The 18,900-nt window shown below is 43.2% G+C and overlaps 2 protein-coding genes across 12 annotated transcripts in view; both read left to right on the top strand.

Annotated features, from left to right (window-relative positions):
* The window catches only part of PATL2 (PAT1 homolog 2), a 50,943-nt gene extending 44,550 nt beyond the window's left edge, over positions 1–6,393 (top strand). For all 6 annotated transcript variants that reach the window (XM_030930864.1, XM_030930866.1, XM_030930863.1 and 3 more), the window contains 9 exons: positions 2,059–2,179; positions 2,272–2,369; positions 2,580–2,633; positions 2,729–2,862; positions 3,003–3,162; positions 3,659–3,799; positions 4,938–5,035; positions 5,584–5,733; positions 6,154–6,393. In XM_030930864.1, coding sequence (XP_030786724.1) covers positions 2,059–2,179; positions 2,272–2,369; positions 2,580–2,633; positions 2,729–2,862; positions 3,003–3,162; positions 3,659–3,799; positions 4,938–5,035; positions 5,584–5,733; positions 6,154–6,172 — 975 coding nt within the window. In that variant the 3' untranslated portion in view covers positions 6,173–6,393. The remainder of the gene's footprint in view (positions 1–2,058; positions 2,180–2,271; positions 2,370–2,579; positions 2,634–2,728; positions 2,863–3,002; positions 3,163–3,658; positions 3,800–4,937; positions 5,036–5,583; positions 5,734–6,153) is intronic.
* A 1,158-nt stretch (positions 6,394–7,551) lies between these two features.
* Positions 7,552–18,900, top strand: part of SPG11 (SPG11 vesicle trafficking associated, spatacsin) — a 104,018-nt gene continuing 92,669 nt past the window's right edge. For 2 of the 6 annotated variants that reach the window (XR_750348.2, XM_030930862.1), the window contains exons 1-4: positions 7,552–8,701; positions 11,440–11,624; positions 13,031–13,255; positions 15,054–15,255. Coding sequence is in view for 4 of the 6 variants with exons in the window: in XM_030930862.1 (XP_030786722.1) it covers positions 8,310–8,701; positions 11,440–11,624; positions 13,031–13,255; positions 15,054–15,255 (1,004 nt within the window). In the remaining 2 variants the exon portion in view is untranslated. Of the gene's footprint in view, positions 8,702–9,159; positions 9,252–11,439; positions 11,625–13,030; positions 13,256–15,053; positions 15,256–18,900 lie in introns of those variants that run through there. The other 4 variants (XR_750347.2, XM_010385231.2, XM_010385230.2 and 1 more) reach the window with 3 other exon arrangements.

Below are 18,900 nucleotides of genomic sequence, written 5' to 3'. Positions count from 1 at the left end.
TAGATTTTTGTATTTTTTTTTTTAGTAGAGATGGGGTTTCACCGTGTTAGCCAGGATGGTCTTGATATCCTGACCTCGTGATCTGCCCGTCTCGGCCTCCCAAAGTGCTGGGATTACAGGCTTGAGTCACCGCGCCTGGCCTACTTTCACTTTTTAGATCTAAAGCACAGGGATGTTATAAATAGTGGGATTCAGTTTGTTTAACTGAACAAACGACAGCAGACATTTTCACTCATTTTCCCCTGCTTCCTTCTGCCTTGATTTATGGGGCAAGTCTTTGTCCACAAGTTTTTAGGTTGTCTAGGCTATTGTGGTTTTTTTGTTTTGTTTGTTTTTGTTTTTGAGCCAGAGTCTCCCACTGTCATCCAGGCTGGAGTGCAGTGGCACAGTCTCAGCTCATTGCCACCTCCACCTCCAGGGTTCAGGTGATTCTCCTACCTCAGCCTCCCAAGTAGCTGGGATTACAGGCATGTACCACCACACACAGCTAATTTTTGTATTTTTAGTAGAGACGGGGTTTCACCATGTTGGCTAGGCTGGTCTTGAACTTCTGACCTCAAGTGATCCATCCACCTCAGCCTCCCAAAGTGCTGAGATTACAGGTGTGAACAACTGAGCAACTGTGCCCAGCTAGCTGTTTCACTTTCACTTCAACATCTGTGAGCCTCCCATCCAGGGCCCCTCCTTATTCCCTTCTCATTTACATTAGGTATTTTTCCTTTCTTTTTTGAGGCGGAGTCTCGCTCTGTCGCCCGGACTGGAGTGCAGTGGCCAGATCTCAGCTCGCTGCAAGCTCCGCCTCCCGGGTTTACGCCATTCTCCTGCCTCAGCTTCCCGAGTAGCTGGGACTACAGGCGCCCGCCACCTCGCCCGGCTAGTTTTTGTATTTTTAGTAGAGACGGGGTTTCACCGTGTTAGCCAGGATGGTCTCGATCTCCTGACGTCGTGATCCGCCCGTCTCGGCCTCCCAAAGTGCTGGGATTACAGGCTTGAGCCACCGCGCCCGGCCAGGTATTTTTCCTTTCTTTCCACCAAGCTTCAAAAGCCCTCCGTTTTCTGCAAGGGTCACTGAAAATGAAGTAGTTTTGTGCTCTCACCTTTTTGGCATTGCTTCTCAACAAAAGAGCCTTTTTCAAATCCTTGCTTGGCTTGTCAGTGGATTTTAGTTTAGGATTTCTCAACTTTAAGAAAATGTCAGAGCTGCTGAGTGAATCCACAGAAGTATAAAACTGGCCTAGAGGGCAACCGACAAACACATCCCTATGGCTAGTTCTGTTCTTCAACCTCTGGTTGGCCCTCATATCATCAGATAACTGATTTTTAGAAAGCACAGGTGAGGTCACAAGATTAAATGGGGAAGTGGGGAGGACAGGTGGTATGCAGTGTGTGTGTACTAGGGCATGTACTAGGTAGGGCATGCAGGAAGGTTACAGACGCTGGAACAGGTTTGCTCACTGGCTCTCCACTTTGCTCTCTGCCCTTTCATCAGACTTGGTGGTCATACCTAGTCTTGAAGTATTTGGTATGTGAATTCCGAGATGGGTGATGTGGGGCCCAGGATGCTTAAGACACTTTAGAATAACTGCAAGGAGGGCCTAAGGTACCAGCATCATTTCTGGAATGATTGTTGTAGGAAAGAGTATTAAGAGGCTGTGCTTGTCTGGGCACCGTGGCTCGCCTGTAATCCCAGCACTTTGGGAGGCCAAGGCAGGCTGATTGCTTGAGTCCAGGAGTTCAAGACCAGCCTGGGCAACATGGTGAAATCCTATCTCTACAAAAATACAAAAATTAGCCAGGCATGGTAGCACGTGCCTGTGGCCCCAGCTACTGAGGAGGCTGAAGTGGGAGGATCACTTGAGTCAGGGAGGTTGCAGTGAGCCAGAGATCGTGCCACTGCACTCCAGCTGGGTGACAGAGGGGAGACCCTGTGTGAAACAACAAAACTTATAACACACACACACAAAAAAATTAAGAGGCTGCACTTGAGAAACTTAATTCTAAGGTCAAAAGATGAATATAGAGTTTCGTTTTTTTGTTTCCTATTCCATGCATTCTCAGAAATATTACCAGAAGCTAGAGAAGCAGCAGGCAGACGAAGAGCTACTTGGACGAAGAAACCAGGTTGAGTCCCTCAAGCTGGTAACGCCTTACATTCAGAAGGCAGAGGCTTATGAGTCTGGTAGGGTCAGGGCTGGCCTGCTGACTTGGGCTGGGCATCTGAGTGGACAGAGCGTGGGAGCGGGAGGGAAATGTGCCTCTCTTCTCACGCAGTAGTCCGAATCGAGGGTTCCCTGGGCCAGGTAGCTGTGTCGACATGCTTCAGCCCTCGCCGAGCTATTGATGCTGTACCCCATGGAACTCAAGAGCAGGTGGGAGCACTATCTTCCCAGACCTTTTTCTCTCCCCTTTGGAAGGAAGGGTCTAGAACACTCCTGTGTTTAAGACTGTGACCTAAGAGGAAGAAGTGTGATCAGACTTTGTTTCTAGCCTTTCCAGCTCAATCTCTAGCTAGTGAGGGGCCTGGGCTGGGGCTGTGGCAGTGGCAGTGTAGCTGATAGCTGGCAACTCTCTTCTCCTAGGATATAGAAGCTGCAAGCAGTCAGAGGCTTCGGGTGTTACACCGGATTGAGAAGGTGAGATATCAGTTCTTTAGGGACGAGTTCCGAACCTACCTTTGAGAATGAGATAGTACCCAAATTTACCTCTTTTTCCACCCTCAAATTCCCAGATGTTCCTTCAGTTACTAGAAATAGAGGAAGGCTGGAAGTATAGGCCTCCACAGCCCTGCTTTTCTGAGCAGCAAAGCAACCAGGTTGAGAAGCTCTTCCAGACCTTAAAGACCCAGGAGCAGAACAACCTGGAGTGAGTGTGGGAGGGTTCCACCTCAGCCCAGGTAGGGAAGGAGCAGCAAAGACACTGGTCTTGCTTCTGCCTCTGCTTTCTGGCATGTAGCCCTCTCCTCTATGCAGAGTTCTGAAAATGTTCTCCTCTCTCCCTTGTAGAGAGGCAGCAGATGGCTTCCTGCAGGTGCTCTCTGTGAGGAAGGGGAAGGCCCTGGTGGCCCGGCTGCTCCCCTTCCTGGCCCAGGATCAGGCTGTTACCATTCTTTTGGCTATCACCCACCATCTGCCCCTCCTGGTCCGGAGGGATGTGGCTGATCAGGTACTGTGGCATCGAGTGGAGAAGAGGATGGTCTCCTGAATAGGTTAGGGGTCGTTTCTCCCCTCCAGTCCCCACATGCCCCAGAGATGCCAGAGAAGGTGCTGGGCACAGTGAGGGATGCTGGCCTTGCCACCCTCAGGCAAGGAAGTTACAGAACTATTACAGGAACAGTGGATCATCTTTAGGTATGACAAACAAAAAGCAACAGGTGTATGGTCGCACAGGTGTCAGCGTGCTGAGGAGGTTTGAGTAAAAGATTAGGATGCCCTGATAAATGTTGAGCCCCCATCTACTTTTCTTAGAGAAGGCATCCTAGGACAAGTAGGTACTGAAGGTGTCAGTGTTGGAGATGGAGAGTCATAGTGGTGATAAGCCTGGTAAGTAACCTCACCAAGATGTGCCAAAGACAGTCAGCGAGGGAAGGGCCTGTGGAGGCAAGGTAAGGGGAGGGGAAGTTGTAGTGGGATTCGGGAGGTGCTTACTGATCTTCTTGCAGGCCCTACAAATGTTATTCAAACCTCTGGGCAAATGTATCAGTCACTTGACCCTCCATGAACTCCTCCAAGGACTTCAGGGATTAATGCTGTTGCCATCTGGCTCCTCAGAGCGGCCAGTCGCCGTGGTGCTTCAGAATCAGGTAACATGTCTAGGAGGCTTTTTTCCATAGATGGCTTTCAGGTTGGTATCACTGATAAGGGATAAGTTGGGGGACAGTCTCATCTCTCCACAAATCTTATCCTCTGCAGTGCTTCTCAATTTCTAGTAAGCACAGGATCACCTGGCCAGCTTATTAAACCCAGCTCCTTGGTCCCACTCAGTCATTCAGTGGGTCTGGGGTGGGGCCCATGCACAGGCTGTTTTTCTAATAAGCTCCCTGATTGCTGCTGATGTGAGCCTCCAGAGCAGGTCTCCAAACTCTTGTGTACCTCTTTCAGTAAAAAACATTCTAAAGCACACTACCCCTGTGTTTATAAACCAAATGCATGTAACACTAGTAATAATAGATACATAATAAATATTTTTCATTTATTTTTTAGATAGTCTCGCTCTGTCACCCAGGCTGGAGTGCAGTGGCACGATCTTGGCTCACTGCAACCTCTATCTCCCAGGTTCAAGTGATTCTCCTGCCTCAGCCTCCCAAGTAGCTGGGATTACAAGTGTGTGCCACCACACCCAGCTAAGTTTTGTATTTTTAGTAGAGACATGGTTTTTCACCATGTTGCCCAGGCTGGTCTTGAACTCCTAACTTTAAGTGATCCGCCCGCCTCGGCCTCCCAAAGTGCTGGAATTACCGGCATGAGCCACTGCACCCAGCCAATAGGTATATAATAAATATAAGATAGAAAATTTTAAAGAAAAGACTCTAGATGTGAAAATTTTGATACTGTCTTTTAATATCCCAGTGGATTATCTCGTGTATGCCACACTGAGCAAAGGTCTTTGCTTAAAGAAGTGCCTCTTAAAGTGGGGTCCACAGACTACCTGCCTCAGCTTCCTGGAGGCATTCCTAACCTCCTACTCCTAGGAGTCAAGCCTAGAAATATGCATTTAATCAGCTCTCCAAGAGTGTCTTTTGGAAAAGTTCAGAGCAGTGATTCCTATGGAAAGGTTAGAGAGTTCTTTGGCTCACCAGTGTAAAACCCGACAGCCCTTGTGGATATCTTGGGCTCCATCTCTAAATGTTAACATGTCCTTTAGTTGGGAAGATAAGAGTCAGGAAAGCACCAAATGCTGAGAGTGAACTCATTTTGCGCTGGAATATATGTACCTTGCAGTTTGGAATATCTTTGCTCTATGCCCTACTGAGTCATGGGGAGCAGCTGGTATCGCTGGATTCTTCCCTAGAGGAACCCAACAGTGACCGTACAGCTTGGTAAGATCATAAAGGCCTTGTAAATACTATCTCAGTACCCCTGGGATGTGCAGACTGAGCCAGATGAAGTATTTCCTGAGGCATTTCAAGTACTGAGGAGGAGGTTGGATAGAGAAAGAAGTAGCAGTGTTGTAGCTGTTCTGCTTTTTTTTAATAGTGCCCTAGAGTTTTGGTTCCTTCTAGGAGGCAGTATAACATAGTACCTAAGGGGACAAGCTTTAGAGTTTAAAAAGACCTAGGTTTGAATTCTGACTGTATCACTTACTAGCAGTATAACTTTAGGGCAAGTTCTTTCACTTCTCACTTCTTAGTTTGTTTCTTTATCTACAAACTAGGGATGATGGTATTAACCCCTCATAGTTCTTAAGATTAAATAGGAAGGGAAATGGGTAAAGCACTAAGCATTGCTTGGCATGTAGCAAACATGCAAATGTTATCTCTGAATTGCTACCCGGGGGTGGGGGGCAATGGAAAGAATAAGAAACCTTGGCCCTGAGTCTGTTTCTTAAGCAAATTTATTTGCTTATATTTATATTTATGCTCTCTAGGACAGACATGGTGGTTCTGATTGCCTGGGAAATAGCCCAAATGCCTACAGCCTCTCTGGCAGAACCCCTAACTTTCCCCAGCAACCTACTTCCCCTGTTCTGTCACCATGTGGACAAACAATTGGTTCAGCAGCTGGAGGCCAGGATGGAGTAAGTAATCACAGAAACAAAGTCAAAGTCCCTTATTCAAGCCCAATCTATGTTCTGTTACTTGCTTCACTACTTCCTCCTTTTAAATTATGAGCATGAAGGAACATGTGCTTTTAGAAGTGGTTCTACACACTGACATTTACTGTGTAACCAGTCTTGACCAAGTCTTCAGCCAACCTTTTATTCCAAGCGCTTTGGTCATTTATAGTGCTAAGCTATTTGAAGGCAAGAATTATTTTAAGAACCTGAATTATTCATTCATTCAAGAAATACTTGAGGGACAACTATTCCAGGATATAAGCATGAATAACATGGTCATCTCTGTCCTCAGAATTACTGCTAGACTCAGATACTAGTCAAATTATATAAATGCTTGCAAAGTAGAATTGTGCTTGCAGTTAACACCTGTTCTCTTTATAGGTTTGCCTGGATCTACTGATCTGTTCTGGAATACATGTATGTGGGAAGTTGAATCATCAGACACTAGCTGTATAGACTGTGTTTACAGGGATCCAGAGAGTCTGAAGACATTTCTTAAGCCTTTATATATTGGAGAACCCTTCCCCAAACATTTTCATATCCTTTCTTCAAAAATCTAAATGATGTGCCTAAAAATAAGACACGGCATAATAAGGTATAATTAAAGAGATAATAGAATGATGTGTTGGAACTTGCTTGTAAGTTAAAATCCATAATGAAGGTTATCTTATGTGTGAATGCTCCAGGAATGTCCTTTTGCTTTTCTTTAAGACAAGGTTGTTACTCTGTCACCCATGTGGGAGGGCAGTGGCACCATCATGGCTCACTGCAGCGTCGACCTCCAGGCTCAAGTGATCCTCCCACCTCAGTCTTCTGAATAGCTTGGATTATAGGCATGTGACACCACACCCAGTTAGTATTTTAAAAAAAATTTTTTTTGGCCAGACGCAGTGGCTCATGACTGTAATCCCAGCACTCTGGGGAGCCAAGGCAGGCGGATCACCTGAGGGTCAGGAGTTTGAGACCAGCCTGACCAATGTGCAGAAACTGCGTCTCTACTAAAAATACAAAATCAGCCAGGAATGGTGGCACATGCCTGTAATCCCAGCTACTTGGAGGCTGAGGCAGGAGAATCGCTTGAACCCGGGAGGCAGAGGTTGGAGGTTGCAGTGAGCCAAGACTGCGCCACTGCACTCCAGCCTGGGCAACAAGAGCAAAACTGTCTTAAAAATTTTTTTTAATTTTTTTTTTGTAGAGACAAGGGTCTCCCTATGTTGGCAAGGGTAGGCTCCAGTGATCCTCCCAACTTGGCCTCCCAAAGTGCTGGGATTTACAGGCATGAGAAGACTGTCCTGATTATAAGGGACAAGGCCTTGTAGCTAACACAAGTGTAACCTTAGAGATTGCTTTAACGTTGCCATTTTTTATAGAGAGAAAACAGCCCTAGCTAAGCTTAGAAGGTTGAATATATCTCCCTTGTGATATAAAATGTTTGGTTTCAGCAAGGCACGGTGGCTCACATCTGTAATCTTAGCACTTTGGGAGGCTGGGATGGGTAATTCACCTGAGGTTAGGAATTCGAAACCAGCCTGGCCAACATGGTGAAACCCCGTCTCTACTAAAATACAAAAATTTAGCTGGGTGTGGTGTGCGCCTGTAATCCCAGCTACTGGGGAGGCTGAGGAAGGAGAATTGCTTGAGTCTGGGAGGCAGAGGTTGCAGTGAGTTGAGATCCCACCACTGCACTCCAGCCTGGGTGACACAGCAAGACTCCATCTCAAAAAAAAAAAAAAAAAAGTTTGCTTTTATTTTGACAAATAAGGTCATGCATTGATCAACAAATGCTGCAGTACCTTTCATGAAACGGGCACTGTTTTAGGTACTAGCAAGGACGGTGAGCAACAAAGGCCTTGCTCTTTTGAAGTTTACATTCTGATTGGACAGGAACTGGCAGAAAATAAGTAGTGATAAATGATTAAAAACAAAACAAGGTGAGAGACTGCAGTAAAAGGGACTTTAGGTTGAATGGCTTAGGGAGGCCTGTCAACAGAGGTTACACTTATGCGGAAATGTTCTGAATGTGGAAAATGTGTTAAGAAGGTACAGCTGTCTTTTAGGAGACTTTACCAAAATGCCTATTCAACTCCTCTTCTCACCTCAAACCCGTTGCTCCTCTCCTCTTCATCTTGGATCATACTTCTCTGAGAAAACAGACAGGAGCTCTACCATCTCCACCCCTTACTTACCGCGTCTCTCTGTTACAATGGATATTATTTGACTTCAACTTTCGGATCAACACCCTCACTATGGATCCATACTGTAAGCCTTGATCCATGCTACCAAGGAAATGGCACCACCCCAGAGCCTGTAAGCAAACAGCACAATAAAAGCGAAGAAAACAGGCAGGAACTGGGTTTCAGGGGAGCTGGAGGCAGCTGGACCAAGAAGGCAAAGGGTAATGCACAGAGCGAGAACGGCTGCAACGGCCTGCTAGGTTAGGCCTTCAAGCATGCCAGGGTAGTTAAGCAGAGTGGGACTGGGGCCAGAGCAGTAGTGGCTTTGCTATAGAGGCTAGTACTGCCCCCCACAGGAAAGGAATGGAACCGACCGGAGACAGCCGAGAGGTCTCCGCGGGAGTCACGAGGCCGAGCGTGAGCCGCTCCGTACACCGCGCATGCCCACGACACAATCAGGTTCCGGCGAAAATGCCCGGAAGTAACGGCCGGGCCAAGATGGCTGCAGAGGAGGGGGCCGCGCCTGCTGCTTCCGCCGGCGGTAGCTGGGGCGCCGCGGCCATGGAGCGGGTTCTACCGATGCTGTTGGTACCGGTCCCCGCCGAGGCGATGGGGCAGCTGGGCTCCCGGGCGCAGCTGCACACACAGCAGGAGGCTCTGGGGAGCCTGACGGCTGCGGGCAGCCTCCAGGTGCTTTCTTTGGCGCCTGGCAGCCGGGGCCGGGGTCGCTGCTGCCTGGAGGGCCCCTTCTGGCAGTAAGTGCTGAGGGAGAGCTGGGCCGTTGGGGGAGTCCAGAGCCTAGGCTAGGCTGGCGGAGTCCCAAGGGCTCACGCGGAGGCCTTCCTGCAGCTATAGAGGTGGCGGGAGAAGGGTGACAGCCGCAGGAAACGGCCCAGAGACGAGGCTGGTTTCCTCTCAGAACCTTTCCCCCGACCTGAAGCGCTTGCCGCGTTGCATTTCGGCAACTAGGCTCCCCTGTTCCGGGTGGGCGGAGACGGCGTCCAGCTCCTGTGCCGCCTGCGGCGAACCCGGAACGGTCTCAGCTGAGGCGCTGTTTCTTTATCAACACAGGTTGATTAACCGTCATAGGGTCGAGTCCCATGCCCATTTCGTCTTTCAGTTAAAGATGCCAGCTGAGGATCATCTCTAATTTGAATCATCCTGATACTTTTTTCATGTCCTTGAAATTAATAGCGTTTTTCTTCACATGTAGTCCTCTTCTTCAAGGACAGAGTCCAGTTTTGTCCCTTCACTTCTTCAACAAATATTGTGTGCCTGCTGTTACATAGGAGCAGTGCCTAAAAAGTTGAGTAAGACACTTCTTTCTTGCGAGGCACGCATGTTTGGGGAAGACCAACATGATTACAATAATGCGTTACTTTGTACTTCTGTAACCTTGGTTCAGTACTTAAGAGTTTACATCATAAAATTTAGGAATGCCCTGTCAGTGTTTTGAGGGGGGTGCTTTTTAATTTTTTTTTTTTTTTAAAGATAAGGTCGCTGTCGCCCAGGCTGAAGTGGAGTGGCTCAGTCACGGCTCACGGCAGCCAGCTTTGACTTCTCGGGCTCAGCCTCCCTAGTAGCTACAACTACACGCGTGCACCACCAGGCCTGGCTAATTTTTCTATTTTTTGTAGAGATGAGGTCTCACTGTGCTACCTAGACTAGTCTCAAACTCCCGGGCTCAAATGATCCCGCGTCTCCCTGCCAAAGTGTTGGGATTACAGGCGTGAGCCACTGAGCCCGACCTGTTGTTTTAATAATTATTAATAGTAAGTATTTTCACAACTGTCTCTTTAAGACGAGTAGCTGAAAGCTGTCTTATTCATCTTGGAATCTCCAGCTCCTCTAACAGCTCCTGACATTTAGAGATTCGTTTGATAAATCAGTGAATGCTTAACTCTTCTGGGTTTGTCTTCTCTATCCTTGATGTCTAGTTGCTAGGAAGAGGAATCTCTGCATTTAGTTTATAAACTATTATAAACTAAGTTATTTATAAACTAGTTTAGGGGAAGTTAGTTTATTTAGCAGTATCAAGTACCTATGAATGTGGCTTTGTAAAGAGAGGAATGGGACAGAAAGAAAAGCAGAAATCTTTAGGTGTTTGAGAACCCAGCAGAGAAGGTAAGACATACCCAGATGAAATAAAGGGGGCATTCATATGCTAGTTCATGAAATTGGAGGGGAGGAGGACCAAGAAAGGACTTTTTAATTTTTTTGTTTGAATTGAATTTTAATTCAGTTAAAATACTTCATAGGGTAAAAATAAGGGCATGTTTATAGTATTTAGAGTTTACTTCCTACTTTTTCAAAGTACATAGACCTTTTTTATATTGTTGAAATTACATCACATATCTTGTTTATTGCCTTGAAAATTTCCTGTCTTTCCATGTGGCAATATTGTCCCTATGCTAATGATGTACTCTACCTTTTAAGTATATCTTAGTTTAACTTTTGTATATTTTGACACTTAGGTTTTCTACATTTATCAATATGAAGTCAGAAATGTGTCTTTTTTTATCTAATAAGGACATAACACTGTAATAGTATAAAACTACTGTAGTATTATAAAATACATAGTTTTGTTACTAATTGAATTAAATCATGTATGTACCGCAGTAGTTTTATATACTACTCCAGAAGTATAAAACTTACTACTTCTGTAGAAAAAGCAAATTTCTTAAAAGATGAAATTTTATCAGCATGGTATAGCCTCACCTCTTTCCATTGTGTTATTTTCAGATTTGGGGCTTTTATTTGTAATATGTAATTTAATTTTAATGTTTAATTTGAAGCTGAAACACCATCAGTCTTGCCAGTGTTGTTATTTTGACATTACAGTTTAAGAATTCCATAACTGTACTGTTTAGTAATGGTAGTCATTAGCTACATGTGGCTGTTAAAGTAAAAAATTTGGTTCCTCGGTTGCCCCACATTTCAAGTGTTCAGTAGCCGCATGTGGCTATTGACTACTGTATTGGGCAATGCTAACATAAAACTTTTCCATCACAGAAGGTTCTATTAGGCAAAGTTTTTCAAGATTTTGGAATCATGAGTCTATAAATACAAATAATCACTTTCTTTTTAAAAGTCAAAACATTTAAGTTATCAAAAGCCTGTTTTATTGTAAATACCGCCTCATATAAATAATATACATATTTTATTGTTGATAGCTACCCTTGATCATGACAGTTTGTTTAAACATATTAGTTGGGATTAAAGATGAAAGAATAAAAGGAGCCATCATTTCTTGCTCTGAGCCCCACATTTTTGTTTTTTACTACCCACTCCTGTATTTTTGTGTTGGTGTAAAAGGGAAGCAAGAAGAGGAGGGAGGTCCTAGAGCAGTTTATGTTCTCTTAAATTGAAGTGTAGAATGAATGCTGCCCGGTCAACAAAACTGTTCTCTACTTATTCAGCCCTTCTACCCCCACCATTGTGGGTTAATATTATTGCGGATATAGAATACAATAAATCTAAACTTTTTTCTTAGCTTTATATGGGAGGATTCTCGTAACAGCAGCACACCAACTGACAAGCCCAAACTGCTCGCTCTTGGTGAAAATTATGAACTGCTTATCTATGAATTTAATTTGAAAGATGGAAGATGTGATGCAACCATTTTGTATAGCTATAGTGGGGAGGCATTGCAAAAGCTCATTGAAGATCAAGATATCAGTAAGTATCTACAGGTGGTCTTTCAGCGTATTTAAATTTGTGACATTATCATGTAGTTATATACTTCAGGAAAAGTTCTCATAGATGTGAAATCAGGTCTACACTGTCCGATATAGTAGTCACTAGGCAGATGGGGCTATTGAGTACTTGAAATGTGGTTAATATGAATTAAGATGTACTTTGTGTCATATGCATATTAGATTTTGAAGACAATACTAAAAAAGTAAAGTATCTCAGTTTGTTGTATTTACATTTCAAAATATGAAATACTTTGGATATAAGCTAATGTATATTATTAAAATTAATTTCACCTGTTTCTTGTGGCTACCAGAAAATTTTATTTATTTTTATTTTATTTTATTTTTTTGAGACAGAGTCTCACTCTGTCACCCAGTCTGGAGTGCAGTGGTGTCGTCTTAGCTCACTACAACCTTCGCTTCCCCAGTTCAAGCGATTCTCGCACCTCATCCTCCCGAGTAGCTCGGACTACAGGTGACCGCCACCACGCCTGTCTAATTTTTATATTTTTAGTAGAGGCAGGGTTTCGCTGTGTTGGCCAGGCTGGTCTCAAACTCCTGACCTCAAGTGATCCGCCCACCTGGGCCTCCCAAAGTGCTGGGATTACAGATGTGAGCCACCCCTGCTAGAAAATTTTAAGGCATGTATGTGGCTTACATTATATTTCTATTTTGACAATGCTGATCTAGACTGCTTATAGAGCTGTTGACTGCAGGGAGCAGAAATCAAAGCACTCAGGCCTCTTTTTAAAGCAGTAACATACTCTTCACCCTTGATTATAAGGTTTCTTCTTTTTTTCTTTTTTAAAGAAAAATTACAGGCTCACGCCTGTAATCCCAGCACTTTGGGAGGCCAAGGCAGGCGGATCACGAGGTCAGGAGATCGAGACCATCCTGGCTAACACAGTGAAACCCCATCTCTACTAAAAATATAAAAAATTAGCCGGGTGTGGTAGCGGGCGCCTGTAGTCAGAGCTACTTGGGAGGCTGAGGCAATAGAATGGCGTGAACCCGAGAGACGGAGCTTGCAGTGAGCCAAGATTGCGCCACTGCACTCCAGCCTGGGTGACAGAGTGAGACTCCGTCCAAAAAAAAAAACAGTGATTGTTCTTACGGGGTCCCATGGGCAAGTTGACTTTTTTGAATATTCCTTCTAGTGTGCTATCAGAGTAGCATAAACGGAACCAGAGACATTGCAGGCCATCTTTATTCATCCTCTTACCCACTTCCCAATTGACTACTTCCTTAGGTGGGTGTGAACGATAACTGCGTAGAGTTAGACTAAGTCCAGTTCCTTTTTTGTTTTTTTGTGTTAGGTTTATAAAATCAAATGTACCAGTTATAAAATTGTGACCAATGAGTTTGAAATAATATCCTTTTGTTTTGTAGGTATTTCCTTATTGTCTTTGAGAATCCTGTCATTTCACAATAACACGTCGTTATTGTTCATCAACAAATGCATCATCCTACATATTATATTTCCTGAAAGAGATGCTGCAATTAGAGTACTCAACTGTTTCACACTACCCTTGCCTGCACAGGCAGTGGACATGATTATTGACACACAGCTCTGCAGAGGAATTCTTTTTGTTTTGAGTAGTTTAGGCTGGATCTGTATCCTTGGTGGTAGAAGTGTTGATTGACATGTAGAGGAGAAGAATACCTAGAAGGATGAGCCTTTTTAGGCTTTAGTTTTGGGGGCTGGGATATAGGGAGGATGGTTAATTTTTCAGTAAAACATTTCATGGAAAAAGATCCTCATAGACTTAAAATACTAAATTGTATACTACTTTATATTCTATTTGAATATATAGTATATATACTATATATTTTATTTTCCAGTATGTACATTTTTAGTAGTCTTAATCATACGAATTTGTGTTCTTTTAAAATTGTATATTCTCTACCTATTTATTGAAAATGTATTTCTTGAATATCTACTGTGTGCTTAATGTGACCGGACGTGGTGGCTCACGCCTGTAATCCCAGCCCTCTGGGAGGCTGAGGTGCGTGGATCACAAGGTCAGGAGTTAGAGACCAGCCTGGCCAATATGGTGAAACCCCATCTCTGCTAAAAATACAAAAAAATTAGCCGGGCATGGTGGTGCATACCTGTAATCCCAGCTACTCAGGAGGCTGAGGCAGGAGAATTGCTTGAACCTGGGAGGCGGAGGTTGTAGTGAGCCCAGATGGTACCAGTGCACTCCAACCTGGGCAACAGAGCGAGACGGTCTTAAAAAAAAAAAAAAAAAAAGTGACTGCTTATGTTGTGATACATATCTTTTCATGTGTAAATATAATCTGCCTCTTGTCTCTAATGATGTTTCCATCATATTAATGAATGTTTACTTAGCCATCGTTAATTTGATCTTGGAAAATATGAGTTCATTGTCTCCAGCAGAACTATTGATCATCAGCAAAATTATTCTGAAGATTTGACAAATTACCCTTTATGATTTTGGAACTTTAGTTTCTGAATTGAAAGAATGTTTTTTATATTTTGTAATAGGTATACAATTTTTGCAAAAATGGCATAAGTACTAGAGTAACAATTTTTGTTGCCAGGTTATGGAACTGCACTGTCCAAAACAGTAGGCACTAAGCATATGTGGCCTTGAGCATATGAAATTGGCTAGCATAACTTGGGAATTGAATTCTTAATTTTGTGTAATTAAATTTTTTTTTCTTCTCCTGAGAAAGGGTCTCACTCTCACCCAGGCTGGAGTGCAGTGGCGTGATCTTGGCTCACTGCAACCCCTGCCTCCTGGGCTCAAGCGATTCTCATGCCTTAGCCTACCGAGTAGCTGGGACTATAGGCATGGGCCGCCATGACCAGCTAATTTTTATTACTTTAGATTTAAAAGCTGATACTCAGTTCAGTCATTGGAGAAGTTTTAAGGATGTTTGTTACAACTTTCAACCTTGAATTTTATGAAGTCTCAATACAGATCAGGTATTTATGATGAAAATTTAGTATCCAAATTAAGATGTGCTGTAAGTGTAAAATACCAGACTTTGAACATTTATACAAGAAAAAGAACATAAAACGTCTCAGTTTTTATACGGACTGCATGTTGATAATACTTTAGATAGACAGTATTGGGTTACATAAAATGTATTAGGTTTACCTCATCTCTTAGCCAGTGTTGTTAGAAAATAGTAGTGCCTCTGGGCATGGCCCACAGTAGATGTTCAGCAGGTATTGTTGAAGAAGTTGGTATCAGGTTCTTTATTGTACCACCAACTTCATAGTCATCTGATTGTTACAATGGGGACTTGCCTCAGTTTTCAGTCTTCTTCTGTTATACCTACAAAATTGGAGTGATAGAGTCTATAGCTTTATCCCAACCTGTGCTTTAAATGGTTAGTCATACTTATAAAACTGGCATTTTCTTTTAACTCTAACTCAAAGACATTTTTGATGTTGTGGATGGTACGTATGTAGCTCATGTGGATTTAGCACTTCACGAAGAAGATATGTGTAATGAGCAGCAACAGGAGCCAGCCAAGATTTCTTCATTTACTTCACTGAAAGTGTCTCAAGACCTCGATGTTGTAGTGATTGTCAGCTCATCCAACTCTGCAATTGCTCTTAACTTAAATTTGTATTTCAGGTATGTAGATGATGGCAGTTTCTAATTTGAGGTAAATAATTGACTGATAAGGGGTTAAAAATATCCTTGTTAGTTTTTTTTTTTTTTTTTTTTTAACTAGTGTTTCTTTTTCTATTCAGTTATATCATGTTCTAGCTAATACATTGTAAAGTAGTTACGGAATAATATGTATAAATGACCACTGGCCACCTTTATATTTTTGCATGTTCATCAAAGTTCTGATTTTGACTTACGTGTTGTCATATATAGGTTATGTCATGTAAATCAAAATTACACAATTTTAAACCACAGTTTAGCACTTAATTGTATAGACATGTTATTTCCCTAATTTTCTCATGTTTCCCATAGTTTATAAGCTCTTTGAGAACCCAGATTCATGATTTGTTCTTTAAATTCATCGTCAATGACTTTTTCTTCCAGTTTACCTTAGCTTTCCACCTCCACAGCCATACCCAAGGCTTTGTCAGTATTTGAAGTCGGCCCACCCCCGAGTCACTACTTTTTACATCTGAGTCTCTGACCACAACTTCCCAAACTTTCCAGCTTGCTTACTCAAGTACTCCCACTTCACCTGTCCTCTGACCTCACTGGAATTTCCAATTCATTGACCTTCTACTCTTCACCTCCTCCTATCTTCACTTCCCTCTCTTTCCAGCATAGATTCTGTGATCCATCATACCAGTTACTTTCATGCATGTACTCTAAACTCTTGCTCCTGCCCTGTGATAGCACTTGGTCTGGCAAAATTTCAACCCTGATTGAAATCTTTTTTTCTGCCTTCACAGTGTCTCCAGTCAGGCAGCTGAGTACTTGTAGAAAACAACAAAAGAAAATTGATACCACTCTAGGTTCACACTTAGTATCTTTAATTGGTCTTAATGTTGCTTGGAAATTTTACAGTGATTTTTCATGAGCCCATTCTTTACAACTGTATTTTTAAACCTTCTCTATTTTCCTCAAACTTCCATTAATCTCTTTATTCCCAACTGTTCTTGGATGACCTTGCCTCCTATGAAGGCCCATCCCTCTGTATATGCTTTAGATCCTATTCCTTCCATCCTTCTTAGGGGCCTTTGTCCATTTCTTCTTTTTTATATAGTTGTCATCTTTATCCACAGTTACACTTTCTCCTGGTCAATTGTGGTTCAGAAATATTACATACGCTAAGATTTTTTTTTTTTTTTGAGACGGAGTCTCGCTCTGTCGCCCAGGCTGGAGTGCAGTGGCTGGATCTCAGCTCACTGCAAGCTCCGCCTCCCAGGTTTAGGCCATTCTCCTGCCTCAGCCTCCTGAGTAGCTGGGACTACAGGCACCCGCCACCTCACCCGGCTAGTTTTTTGTATTTTTTTAGTAGAGACGGGGTTTCACCGTGTAAGCCAGGATGGTCTCGATCTCCTGACCTCGTGATCCGCCCGTCTCGGCCTCCCAAAGTGCTGGGATTACAGGCTTGAGCCACCACGCCCGGCCCAAGATATTTTAAGAAAGACTACATTCACATAACTTTTGTTACAGTATATTTTTGTAATTGTCCTATTGTTTGTTATTACTCACTGTGCCTAATTTATAAATTAAACTTTATTATAGGGATGTATGCATAGGAAAAAACAGTGCAGTTGACTCTTGAACAACTCGGGGATGCCAACCCCCTGCACAATCAAGATGCCACATGTGACTTTTGACTCCCCCAAAACTTAGCTACTAATAGCCTAGTGTTGACCAGAAACCTTACTGATAACATGAACAGTTGGTTAACACATATTTCGTATGTTATATGTATTATACTGTATTCTTACAATAAAGTAAGCTACAGAAAAGAAAATGTTAAGAAAATCTTAAGGAAAATACATGTACAATACTGTACTGTATTGATACTCTACATAATCTGTTTACAAGATGAGTAGTCTGTCTGAAAAGGCAAGCAACCACATCAGCATACCTCAACCCATGGTACATGTCAGGCAATTCATGTTTTTTTCACAATGTCATGACTTTTCTCTACTTGGGAGCACTTCCACCATTACATTTCATATAGGTCCCATGGTGTTATTCAAGGTTATGGTATGGTACGAAACATGATGAAAAATACATGAGAACCACAAGAAATCACTTTTAAAAAATTATGTTGTTGTTATTTTAGAGACAGGATATTGCTATGTTGCCCAGGCTGGACTCATATTCCTGGGCCCAAGCAGTCGTCCAGCTCAGCCTCCCAAGTAGCTGGAACTATACGTTCACCCACCATGCCAGCTAGAGACATCACTTTTTACTGTGATACATAATTTGCTGGAGAGAAGAACTGCTCACACAGAGATTATTAGTATCACAAGGCATTTTAAACAGATAACAACACTAGGGCTCACTGCAATGGCAACAGGAAGTGGCTATGAGATTATTACAGCAGTATGGTATATACTACAGCTAATTATATGTAGTTATTTAATACTGCATCTTGACATTTGTTTACATTTTCTTTGGCTTTGAGTGGTATCATGTACAGTCTGTAAGTGTGTACGTAGGTTCTGATAAATGTTAACTTTTTTTTTTCTTTTTTGAGACGGAGTTTCGCTCTCGTTGTCCAGGATGGAGTGCAATGGTGTGATCTCAGCTCACTGCAACCTCCGCCTCCTGGGTTCAAGCGATTCTCTTGTCTCAGTCTCCTGAGTAGCTGGGATTACAGGCACCCACCACCATGCCCGGCTAATTTTTGGTATTTTTAGTAGAAACCGGGTTTCACCACATTGCCCAGGCTCGTCTTGAACTCATGACCTCAGGTGATCCGACCACCTTGGCCTCCCAAAATGCTGGAATTACAGGCATGATCACCCGGCCAGTCTTAACTTTTTATGCTAAGTTTGTGGTTTTGGTTTTTTTAAAATTTTGAGATGGAGTCTTGCTCTATTGCCCAGGCTGGAGTGCAGTGGTACAATCTCGGCTCACTGCAACCCCCACCTCCTGAGGTCAAGTGATTCTTCTGTCTCAGCCTCCCAAGTAGCCGGGAGTACAGGCGTGTGCCACCAAGCCCAGCTAATTTTTGTATTTTCAGTAGAAACGGGGTTTTGCCATGTTGGCCAGGCTGGTCGTGAACTCCTGACCTCAAGTGATCCACCTGCCTCAGCCTCCCAAGGTGCTGCGATTACAGGCATGAGCCACTGTGCCCGGCCAATTTGTGCATAATTTATGGTAGAAAATGATAGAGTAGGATCTGTGTAACTTTTATGCATTCATGACATACCTGGCTTCATCTTGATTTTAAAAAATATTTCTAGGCTAAACTGAGCATGGTAGTACATGCCTATGGTCTCAGCTACTCTGGAGGCTGAGGCAGGAGGATTGCTTGAGTCCAGGAGATCAAGGCTACAGTGAGCTGTCATTGTACCACTGTACTCCAGCCTGGGCAACAGAGCAAGACCCTGTCTGAAAAAAATATATTTCTAGGCTACATGGTTCATTTGTGAGTTTAAACAAATTGTTGCAAATCTCTAAAAATTTTTCCAACATATTTTTGGGAAAAAAAATCATGTAAGTGGACCCATGGAGTTCAAACCTGTGATATTCAAGGGTCAACTGTGTGTATAGGGTTTGGTACTATCTGTAGTTTCAGGTACCTACTGTGTGTCTTGAATGTATCCGCTCTGGATAAGAGGG

Source organism: Rhinopithecus roxellana, chromosome 5 (assembly GCF_007565055.1).
Source record: "Rhinopithecus roxellana isolate Shanxi Qingling chromosome 5, ASM756505v1, whole genome shotgun sequence".
Taxonomy (NCBI): Eukaryota; Metazoa; Chordata; class Mammalia; order Primates; family Cercopithecidae; genus Rhinopithecus; species Rhinopithecus roxellana.
Note: the sequence above shows the minus strand (reverse complement) of the source record. Positions and strands in the feature narration are given on the sequence as shown.